The 12142-nt window shown below is 46.9% G+C and overlaps 1 protein-coding gene across 3 annotated transcripts in view; it reads right to left on the bottom strand.

The window, feature by feature from the left end:
- LOC310678700 (uncharacterized protein) overlaps positions 1 to 12142 on the bottom strand; it is a 238110-nt gene that overhangs the window by 201861 nt on the left and 24107 nt on the right. Inside the window, exon 1 of one of the 3 annotated variants that reach the window (XM_083443041.1) lies at positions 10863 to 10938. The exons of the other annotated variants lie outside the window; for them this stretch is intronic. Within the exon in view, the coding sequence (XP_083299167.1) occupies positions 10863 to 10898 (36 nt within the window). The 5' untranslated portion in view covers positions 10899 to 10938. Of the gene's footprint in view, positions 1 to 10862; positions 10939 to 12142 lie in introns of those variants that run through there. 3 annotated transcript variants of the gene reach the window in all.

The following is a 12142-nucleotide window of genomic DNA, read 5'->3' as shown; positions in this document are numbered from 1 at the left end:
TAAGCGCAGGGCGGCTTATTTTGCCGTCGTTAGTTCCCGGGCCCCGCTCCGATCCTAAGCACCCTTTTATGGATGTCTGTTCCACTGAGATGGCTTCAAGCTTTCTTTCTCCCAAACTTCAGGGTACCCTAATCAATGAAGCGAGGAGGAGGGCCTTCACTGAACTCTGTTTCGTCTCCAGCTTTTTAAACGGAACCAAAACTAAAACCTGGGGTGTTGGTGTGGTCTCCGGATGCATCAAGCGCGCCTGCTTAACTGGCTTGTGGGTCAGCCAACCTGGGATCCAGGGGCCGGCGGGGTAAAAACCCCCCTCGTGCCCCCAATACCACCCACACCCCCAGAGGCTGACTGAAAGCCGGACCCCCCCCCCTTTACAAGCTAGCAAACTTCTTTGATCGCGAAGTGGGGCTGACAAGAAGCTACGAGGGCGCGGGGGAAAGTTTCTCGCGAGCGAGGCAACAGAGAGACGCTCTCCATTTTCCTTGCTGTCGCTTTCCTGCTGCCTATTAATTGACGAGAGGACACGCAGGGCCGAGGATGGGGGATAATAATCGTGGGATGATGAGCATCAGAGCCGGATGATGATCAGGGGGAGAAATGACAAAAGGAGCGAGAAAAGTTGCCCGCGCGCCTTCCCTGCTGCTGGGGCAGCGCCGCGCTCCTCCGAAAACGTCCTAGGCAGCAACTTTTCCTTGCCTCGCCTTGTTTTTCCTTGGCGGGGAACAAAAAAAGTGTTTCGGACCTCAAAAACAACAACAAGAAGAAGAGCCATGCGTTTCCTTTATGATGATCATCACCAGCCACAATCATAGTAATAAGAGAAACCCTGCCTAGGCAAACGGCAGGGCATTGCATCGCCCCGATGTTTTTCCCCTAGAGGGCTTTTTGCAAAACTTTTCTTCTCTCTCTCTTTCTCTCGCAAACACAATAAACAACAACAACAACTCTGGCGCTGCTGTTCGACGCAGGGCGTGGAGAGGCGGCGGTCGCGGCAGCTTGGCTGCTGCAGCTGCAGAATCTGGCCGCAAGATCCATTGGGCAGACAGATGGAATTCCCATCGCAGGCCGGCCAAAGGGCCGCGGACGGGACGCAAAGGAAATCCAGCCACAAAGCTGTTCAAGCTTTTGAAGTCCCCCGGGGTGCAAAGGAAGGGAGTTGGGGGCTGGCTGGCTGCAGCTCAGCGCGAGGCGGTGAGGGGGGGGTGAAAATAGCGAAGAGCGCTTAAGCCAAGCACTCAAAAGTCTTGCTGCCAGGGAAGCCCCTTTATATTTGAGAACAAGCGCTGAGGGTCTTACCTGGAGGCTGTACTTTTCGGGTGCTTATTTAATTCAAACCAAAATTTCGAGTGCTTATTTAATTCAAACCAAAAGTGGAAATCGTGTCCTATTGACCTCTGGCAGGTGTCCGAGCAAAAGGCTGCGGACTTACTTACTTGAGAGCCAGGGTCATTGAAGCAGATGGGATTTCTTTCCCAGTAAACAAGAGTTCCCAAGTGTCAAGGGTAGGGCTCCCCCGCCCCCCTTCCCTCAATAGTTAAAAAACAAACAAACTGGTTCATCCAAGGGAATTAACAGATTTCAGACGAAGTGTTATTACTTCAGATGTTCTTACACTGTTTACTTATTTATTGCTAAGTGCCTTTGCCTTCCTAATCCTAATTTTGAATGGCCCACCTTAAGGCAACGTTGGCACTATCACTGTCCCCTGATTTCAGCGGGAGAGTTACGCACATGCTTAATTTGCTCCTAGTTGTTAAGCACCCTTTCCTGAGAGTAAGACGACTGAACCAAGCAGGGTTCTTAGGAAACAGGATTAGGAATGAGCTGTACAGTACAGTGCTTAAAGTTGGCGGGATCGCGCCCATAGAATCTATAAAGTTTATAGATTTATGGTAAGAAGATACCGTCACCCTTCTTTTTTCTTCTTCTTTTTGCAGAAAGGAGAATATTGCTTCATTTATAAGTAGGGCATCAATCTTTCGACAGCTTATTCATCAGTGATTTGGCATCATGTTTGGTGAAGCAGTTTGAGGCGAGGGAGAGGAACGAAATTATTCCGGTATGTCATGTATCTGGTGTGGAATTGCAATCCACAGCCCACTGAGTGCAAATAAGCCCACTGAGGCACGTTCCAGCCAAAGTCAAGCGCATTTAAAGCTGCGATCCTAGGAATTTCCACTAGAGAGGGAGACCAATAGAATTTGATGGGACTTACTTCTGAGTAAACATACAGATGCATAGGGATGCAGAAGTGATTTACGTTTATTGGGTTGGGGGGGAGGGGTTCCTGATTAATCCTATATAACTGCAGAACTTCCAGTCCTAAAGAAACGTATTTGAAAGTCGCTGTTTTAATTATCTGACAATATTTATATGCTGCTTAATAGACAAAAAAAACTCTAAGCGGTTTACACCTACAAATCCCATCTCATGCAATTGGGCTTGCACCCGGGTAAGCGCGCTGTATGATAGGGATTGTTCTTACCATGATACTAAGGCTTCTTTGCTGTTTTTCACGGACTTACACGAGAGCAAGCCCCACTGAACTCAACAGGCCTTACCTCTGAGAAAACAGGCATAGGATCATAGGAGCCAACTTGGGGTGGTAGCTTCGGCCCCCACAATAAAATATTTGAGGGGGCCGGGCCCCCACAAAATTAATGCGCATTCCCATTCAAATGGTGTGTGTGCACTGCCTCGTGTGACTGATTATGCAGGGAGGGGCTGACCTGGGCCGTCACAAAATTTTATTCAAGTTGGCAGCCCTGCATAGGATGGCGCAGTGAATCTTTCCAGTACTTAAAAGGGTAGGAAGACTTTGCGTTTTCTTCCACATACGCCTGGAGAGGGTTTGAGCCTTAGCCATGCGACAAGTTTACAGTTGTGTTCCTGGTCTTTTCCTGCAGCCCCGATCCTATGCACGTTTTAGTGGGAAGGAAGCTTCTCTGATTTCGTCAGGAGTTACGTCCAAAGAAATGCGCTTAGGATGGCCACCCTCGACATTGCGTGTTTCCTCCAAACACACTCACACGTTCTTCTGCGGGGGGGGGGCGGTCTGCCTTCCTTCTTGAAAGCAGTTGATGAAACGCTTCTAATTGCTCCAGCCCGCCATCCATTCAGGAGAACAAAAGTTAACATCATTTGACTTAATTAAGTTTTGTTCGTCGCTCTTTTTAAAAGGCCAGGTCTGTCATGGTTGTACAGACAGCAAGCTGCCGGCGTCAATTCCCCAGAGCAGCATCTGATACCGTTCAAAGTAGGTTACCCACCTGTTGGCGGGCTGCGCCTCGTTTATGGGGCGACGGCTTTTTAGCTCTCTACAATTTAACGCTTTGAGAAAGCCGCAGTTCGTCTCGGGTTTCCTAGATCCGCTGGCAAAGTGAGATCCTGCTGTCTAGAGGGCTTTGAAGGAATCTCAGTCGGATTGCCCAAAGTTCAGCGGAGGTCAGGGGAAAATCAGGAACCGCGGGGTATTGTTGCCACCTTTGGGGGCTGTCGCGGCTCTTCTGTCTTTGGCACCTGCGGTGGCAAAGAAAAACGTCTGCAGGTGAAGGTTTTCCGCCTTGCAAGATGCGAGGGGGAGAGGGCGGGTTGGAGAGGGTGGGTTGCTTATTTCCGTGAAGCTGCTAAAGGCACAGGTGCCCTGATCTTTTAAAAGTTGGCAACCCAGTGTGCATTTGACTTTTTCTAGCAACTGGGCTGCATCAATAGGAGTATAGCATCTAGATCAAGGGAAGTTATCGTGCCACTGTATTCTGCTCTGGTCAGACCTCACCTGGAGTACTGTGTCCAGTTCTGGGCACCACAGTTCAAGAAGGACACTGACAAACTAGAACGTGTACAGAGGAGGGCAACCAAAATGGTCAAAGGCCTGGAAACAATGCCTTATGAGGATCGGCTAAGGGAGCTGGGCATGTTTAGCCTGGAGAAAAGGAGGTTAAGGGGTGATATGATAGCCATGTTCAAATATATAAAAGGATGTCACATAGAGGAGGGAGAAAGGTTGTTTTCTGCTGCTCCAGAGAAGCGGACACGGAGCAATGGATACAAACTACAAGAAAGAAGATTCCACCTAAACATTAGGAAGAACTTCCTGACAGTAAGAGCTGTTCGACAGTGGAATTTGCTGCCAAGGAGTGTGGTGGAGTCTCCTTCTTTGGAGGTCTTTAAGCAGAGGCTTGACAACCATATGTCAGGAGTGCTCTGATGGTGTTTCCTGCTTGGCAGGGGGTTGGACTCGATGACCCTTGTGGTCTCTTCCAACTCTATGATTCTATGATTCTATGGTCATAGAAGCAGCCCCAGTATGCAGAAACAGGACAGCAAGAAATATGTCTTTCAGCACCAGGTAAAATAAAAGTCTCTTCTAAAACAAAGAAAAATATGAGATCCAGAAAGATCCCACGTGCGTGTGTTCGAAACCCGTGCCTTTTATCCAGCAGTGGAAGATTCACAACGCAGCTAAACTGAGATGCCAAAATGTAGGCCGCATTCATAAGCGTATTATTGCTTGGAGAGGGGAAGGCCGAAGTTCAGTGGTAGGGCACCTGCAATGCATGCAGAAGGTCCCAGATTCAATCCCTGGTATCACTAGGTAGGACTCCCCTGGGAGTAGACACTGCTAAACGAAGGTGGGCCAATGGTATGATTCGATCTCAGACAGCTTCGTACGTTCCTAAATGCTGGATAGCTCACTTGGTTAGAGCGTGGTGCTGATCACACCAAGGGGAAAGGTTCGATTCCCGTATGGGACAGCTGCATATTCCTACATTGCAGGGGGTTGGACTAGATGATCCTCAGGGTCCCTTCCAATTCTACAGTTCCACGAAGAGGGTAAGTGACTATCCTGTTGGCCTCATTAAAAAACTTAAGGAATGATCTGGCCAGAGTTAAACAACGCTGAATGCAATTATCTAGGAGAGAGCCCCACGGAACATATACCATATCCACACTGACTCAGAAGTAATCCAGAGACTGGAAATCTATGGGATGTGCGCCCATGCAATTGATCCTTAACCAAATGGTGATGGGTTCGACTGGTGGGCTGCAGTCGAATGCGCACTCTATAGGATGCGAGTCCTATTGAAAGCACTGGGACTTATTTCCTAGGAACCAGGCATAGGATTGCGCTAATTGCCTTTAAAATAAAAGGATGTCCGTTGGTCTAGACGGACCGTGCGCAACGAGCTTTCAGCGTCTGATCATAATAAGTTAACAAACCGTGAATTGGAAGAATAGATGAATGGAACTTCCCCTAAATCGAATTTCCGCCGGTTGGGGGGGGCGATGGGGCAGAGTGCGATAGGGGTGCCTCTGTGCGCCACGAGAACCAGTCTCCAGCTTGTGGGGTTTGAAAAGACTGAGACGGTTTTGAAGCGAAGCCATCCATCATCTTCACTAAAGTTTCCCGATTAAAAAGTTGAGCTTCGGAGGGGACTTCAAAGGCTAAAGTCCTCCTGCATAGACTACCAAAGAGATTTCTCTGACTTGTTGCAGGAGGGGGGCGAAGATAGGGGGCTTGACAGGGGTCGAAACTTGTTTGTTCTGGTGTCTATATCTGTCACTATCTGAAGTACAATCCAGCCAAGACGCAACAACAGCCCTTGGAATTTTTTCCCCCCTTCTTCAAAAGCTTCAGATTTAAGAAGTAGATGTGGGGGCGGGAGGGAGAGATTATCAATCAAATTAAGCAGTTCAGAGGGAAAAATAGCCTATTTATTTAAAGTTATTCTGACAATCCCGTTGCCAGTTTCAACAATCTTAGTACAGATGTGCATTTTGCCAAGAAATTTCCCACAAGGATTGAGGTTTTGGCACATGACTCTTCAGTATATTAGTTCAAATTATCTCCCACTGGTGTTCTCTCTTTTTTTCCATTTTAGTCCCGAAGGTGTTCTAAGAGCCAGATGTTAAAAGGGTGGTTGTTTCTTTCAGTAACACTCCGCTATAAACTCTTTAACATTGTAGTTCTAGGCACACTTACTTGGGGAAACTGCTTTCACATACGTAGGATTGTGTAGTTAAAAATCCTGCTGATTTCAAGGGAAGAGTTAAGCCAATGCCTAGTTCTCACTCCCCACTGATATCAAAGGGACTTCGTGCAATCCTAAAATGTCTACTCAGAAGTAAGTAAGTTCAATGAGAATTACTCCCTGGATATATTGCAGAAAATGACTTAACCTGGACTGAACCGTGTCCCTTCTCATTCACTAGGGTTGCAGTACTGTATTTAATTATTTGTGTGTGTGTGTGTGTATAATATATACATTATATATATATATATATATATATATATATATATATATATATCTACCCTTCCTCTTCATCTGACGGGACTCAAGGCGCCTTACAGCTAAAAATAAGAACCGCTAAAAACATAGGGAGGAGAGGAGATAATTAAAAACTGATTAAACATTTATCAAATTAAAACTTGATACAGATATAGGTAAAGGTAAAGGTACCCCTGCCCGTACGGGCCAGTCGTGTCCGACTCTAGGGTTGCGTGCTCATCTCGCTCTAGAGGCTGTGAGCCGGCGCCGTCCGAAGACACTTCCGGATCACGTGGCCAGCGTGACGAAGCTGCAGTTGGTGAGCCAGCACCAGTGCAGCACACGGAAACGCCGTTTACCTTCCCGCTATAAAGCGGTCCCTATTTATCTACTTGCACTTTGATGTGCTTTCAAACTGCTAGGTGGGCAGGAGCTGGGACCGAAGGACGGAAGCTCACCCCACCGCGGGGATTCGAACCGCCGACCATACGATCGGCAAGTCCTAGGCACTGAGGTTTTACCCACAATGCCACCCGCGTCCCATTATACAGATATAAAATCTATTAAAATCACACCAATAATTAGTCAGTCCCAAAAGCCTGTTGGAACAAGATAGCCTTCACTTGCCGGCCAAAGGACAGCAATGAGGGAGCCGGTCTAGCTTCTCTAGGGAATGAGTTACAAAGTATGGGAGCAGCCACCAAGAAGGCCCTCTCCTGCAAATGGGGCCAGAGAAGGACCTCCTCCAAGATCTCCAAACCTAGGCAGTTTCTGATGGCTTGGACCTAAACGGTTGTCGGGCTTTTAAGGTCATAACCAGGACTCTGAATTGTGCCCAGAAACAGACCGGTAGTCAAAGGAGCTGTTGCAACAGGGGAGTTGCATGCTCCTTATAACTGGCCCGGGTCAGCAATCTAGCTGCAGCTCCTTGAGCCAGCTGAAGTTTCTGAGCACTTTTCAAAGGCAGCCCCACGTAGAGCGCGTTACACTAATCCAAGCCGGTTGTAACTAAGGCGTGGAAGAGAAGTCCCCCAGCACCACCTTCGGGTTGGCCCCTCTAGGAAAGAACGGCGGAGCCACTATAAAACAGTGCCCCCCAAATCCCTGTAGTCCCTTACCTGGGAGTAATTTGCATTTGAGCTCAATACACTTACATCTGAGTAAACATGTATAAAATTGCTCTGTAGCCGATGTGGTTAGATGCACTGTTTCCTACCTTCTTCCTGTAACTTCGTACTTAGGATCACTTTCCACCCATCCCATTTTTACGAAAGATGCTTTACAACAGGACTGGGATGAAGTGAAACAAGCGTAAAGAACTAAATAAATGTTAATATCGAGCCGCTTCTCTTATAAACGGAATCTTGGTTTCAGCAAGGGAAAAAACACCTTGGATTTTCAATTCACAGATAGCACTATAAAGATTGCCTAATTGTATCTGACCCCACCTTTCCACTTACCAGATAACAAATTAATGCCCATAAGATAAATACAATTGTTCCTGTTAAAAATACTCCTTCGCAAACTCGTTGTGAAACAAGTGTATGATCATCTTTCTCGATGATCTTGGGACCGTTTGGACTTGTTCATATACTTAGTGACTTTCTCCCATCCACGCTAATGGAAGATTTGAGGGCAGAAGGAAAGACAGAATGACTGGTAAACCACCCTAAGCGTATTTTCTCCCCAGTTAATTCCGTGGAGTTTATCCTCTGGGAAATGTTCCTAGGACTGCAGTTTTAACCATCGAAGGAAGGGGGTTGGGGGGGGATGGGGATGGAGAGGAAAATGTTTAAGGCAGCACTTTCTGATCACTTGTAAAGCAAAGAATGTAGATCCCAAACCGTTCTGCAAAATCGTCTTGTGTGATTCATCAGCACAAGCAATTTGCGCTCTTTCCCCCCTAGATCGGCCTAGCAAAGCCTTTTGAATGCTGAAAAGTTTTTAAGCTTGCACGTACTTAATTGAGTGTTTCCGGTCTGAGTGAATTCCAGCCACTTAGTTTTCAGAAAGACAATTAAAAAAATAAAGAGGGGGGCAGCATTCTTTGTCCAACCACAAGTACCAAAAGGAGAACATTCTGGATTTAGAAGAGAGTCTTTAGTACCGTTTTTTCTGGTTACATTTATTTTAAAAACGCGGCCTGCCCTTATGCAAAACTTTGGATTCGAGTGCATTAACATTTAAAGCACTTTAAGCTTCTTTATTGTTGTGTATCTTAATGTGTCTCTACTGGAGTGATTTCCCTTCAATTCTAAAACTGCAGTTGCTGAGCGCTCAGTCGCTCGCGAGCAAGTCCTGTCGGAAGCTGACTTCTGAGTAAACCCCGACGGATTCTTGCCGAAGGAAATGCAGCTTATGGTTCGAAGTTGTCTTCCTGTTACCTGGATCTCAACAGCACCGAAACAGATGAAAAGGGGACGGGGCGGGGAAGTGTGAATCTTCGTTTGCTGGCCTCCTACTCCCCCAGCGTTGCAAATAAGCCATCAAATCTCCGGCTGAAGTTTTTGCTGGTGGGGAGGGCGACCGCTCCAACTTGTGCCACCTCTTGTAACTTTAAAACGGGGGAGGGGAGAACTTTTCACAAAGACAAGTGCCGGGGGGGGGGGGGAGAGAAGCTGGGATGTGTGGAAGAAAGGGAGGAGAAAGCCAGAGAAAGAAAGGGAGGGAAAGCACCTCTGTTTAACAAGATAATTCTTGCTTGCAGTTTTATTTCTCCTTTCGACTTCCTATTCTTTTGTGGCGTGACACGGCGCTTTTTCTTTCCCCATCGGGGACCCTTTTCTCTGCTCCGGCTCCCCCTATTCTGAACTGTTTTACAGGCTGGCTTTGTTACTTGTCGGGGCGGGAGGGGAAGAGGAGGGAGAGAAGAAACAGCGGAGAAAGTCCCGCTTCCCCAAAGCAGCCCCACCAGCCTCAGGGGGCTGTGAGGTTGCCTACGCATGCAGAACATCCCAAGCTGTTTTTGTGCATCGGGCTGGCTAGGGGGCAGCGGGGCGCTTGCACCCAATCTTCCCTCGGACAATAGGAGGCTGGACAGCTGCACAGCCGCCACAAAAGCTCCCCTCTTCTGCCCGCTCTGTTTATTTAGTGTTGCTTGTGACCTCTGGGCTGCACTTGTTGCTAATACAGATGCTTATCAAGCCCGTTTAATTGGCTTTCTTCCTAACGCGAAGGCCCGGCGCTCTTTTTCTTTTTTTTGCTCTCCCCCTCACCCCTGCCAGTGTTTCCAAACAATTTAATTGACTCTTCGTAATATTCATGTGCTTTCTCTCTTCCATGTCTTTGTTGTTCACCAAAAGAAGAAGAAGAAAGTGAGAGACTGGAAAAAGCTGGGTTGTTTTTTAAAAAAACAACAACAACTAAATATGTGGTTTTCCCAAATCAGGAAAGTGAGGGGATAAGAAAAGGAGATTCCAGGTGTATTTATAAGTGCAGATCTCCACAGGAAGAAGTGGTGTTTCAGAGACAGAGAGAGAGACCCAAGTGAGTTTCAGTTGAATGGGAGAAATATCTCCAGAGATCTATGATATGGAGATCTGGAAAGAAACCTAGACCTCTCTTCCTCTCCCTGCCCCGCCTCCACGTTTATTCTGCTAAATAAGCTGAAAATAACACATCCAATAATTTTTTCTTGAAAATCTATGGAACTTATATGGGAAGACCCACAGGCTCCCACAAAGCTGTGCATGTTTCTTTGTGAAGTTAGGGGATAGTGACTATGAATAACGACATGAATCAACACTAGCACACAAAGCCTTTGATTTCACAGTCCAGAAAATATGAAATGTAGATGGATACAAGGTGGTTCCTATTCTGATGTTTCCTTATCCTACTTAACAATAAAATGTTGTTGAAATAAAATTTCAAAAGAAATGTTAGTTGAATAACAGCAAAATCATATACATGTCTACTGAGAAGTCCCGTAACTCACTAGGTAAGTGAATGGAAGACTCAGTCTTACATAATATATCATGGATTTGTACATGTGTGTGTTGCATATGTGTATACAATAAGATGATAAATACAGTGGTACCGCAGGTTAAGTACTTAATTCGTTCCGGAGTTCCGTTATTAACCTGAAACTGATCCTAACCTGAAGCACTATTTCTGGGTTAGCAGAGTATGTAACCTGAAGTGTATGTAACCTGAAGCGTATGTAACCCAAGGTACCACTGTACAAACAAAACAATTGTAATGTAGCCAGGAGAACCCTATGTCCTGAAAAGGTTGCCTTAGGCCAGAGGTTTTAAACCTTTTTGAGTCCAGGGCTCCCTTGACCAACTACATTCTTTTTGTGGCACCTCTGTGGGGCTCAGGAGCCCAGCTATGTTATCCCTTGCCTGCAGAACTAGCAGCTCTCACCCTTTCCCCAACACCCTCCCTTGCAGAGTGTTGCCTCAGCCTTCTCTCCTCTCCCCTCTCATTGGGAGTCCTCCAGGCCGCTGCTCCTGCTGCCTTCCCTGGTCTCTGAGCTGTCCCCACTCTGCCCCAAAGAGAGGTGCCTCACAGGGGCCTGGGAAGAGGATGCCCCCAGCCTTAATGGCGCAATGGAGGCTGGCCAAAGGTGAATGTAAGGCCACAGCACCTTACCTTGAGGGGCAGCAGTGGGTGCTGCCAGGCCTGCATGGTGGAAAGGCTTCCCTTCAGCACCAGGCATTCAGCTCCCAGGCAGGCCTTGCACATAGCAAGCACAAGAAAGGCCAACACAGTGCATGCCTGCCTGCCTGCCCAGCCTCCCTCTTGTCTGTACCTTCCCAACAGCAAGGACTGGCTGGCTGGGCTCCCTCACCCAGTTGCTTTCTTACTCCGAGGCCACCTCAGCTTCTGGCAACCCACATCCCCATGCCGGCCTCAGAGCACCATTCGCCCTGTGAAACTTATAGCCAGGGCTGCTGCAACAAACAGCTGTGCAAGCCTTTGGGAGGCAGAGGAAGCGAAGGAAAGAGGGACAGAGGCCAGTGTTGTCCATGGCACCCTTGACCACCATTCAAGGCACCCCATGGTGCCATGGTACACTGGTTGAAAACCACTGCCTTAGGCAAATCACTCTCCCTTAGCTTCAGCATCTTCTCATCTGCAGTAAGATGGTAATGTGTGACTTTTGTCAACTTTACAATGTAAAGAGGCATGGCTTTGGACACTTTGCTAAGTGCTATATAAATGCTCAATTTCAATATATAATCTATCTAGGACACCACACATTGTCATTTTAACACATAGTATAGAGCATTATCCTATACAAAACAGAACAGGACTTTGGGTACAAATATTGTTCTCTAAAAAGCACAGGAATCCATCCTGGTCCAACAGAAAACTTTCAAAAGTCTGCAGCCAAGAAATACGTGGATTACGACTAACCAAAGTGTCACAAATCAGTGAGCTATAACTCAAAAGCCTATTCACTGTTTTGGGATATTTTGTTGGCCTTAAAAACAGTATTGTCCAATTATAAATATGGGAAAACTATATCTCTGTCTATGCTGCTGGATTATACAATCTGGTAAAATACACACCTATGTGCACATTTGGGCATACATATTATCAATGTGGCCCTGAACCAGTCACAAAAGGACTGCTGGAGGTGCATACTGCTTTCCTATCTGGCATGGAACCAAGCAGTACTGTCTTTCTGTTGAGATTGTAATCTCTTCACAGCAGATCTGACTCTTTAGGAAAGCCCCAGTGTGAAAAGGTAAATCCAACCCTCTGGCATCATCAGCTGAGATTCAAGACTACCTAGTGTAGGACAAGGAGTCATTCAAGAGACCTTATCTAGAAGATATGTAATACAGCCTCCCAGGAGACTAGCTCAAAATTACTTCGCACCACCAAAATAAAAAGAAAAAAGGATGGGGAGGTGCAAGTATCAG

This window comes from Podarcis tiliguerta, assembly GCF_965153285.1.
Source record: "Podarcis tiliguerta genome assembly, chromosome: 5".
NCBI lineage: Eukaryota > Metazoa > Chordata > Lepidosauria > Squamata > Lacertidae > Podarcis > Podarcis tiliguerta.
This window is presented reverse-complemented; position numbering and strand designations above follow the sequence as displayed.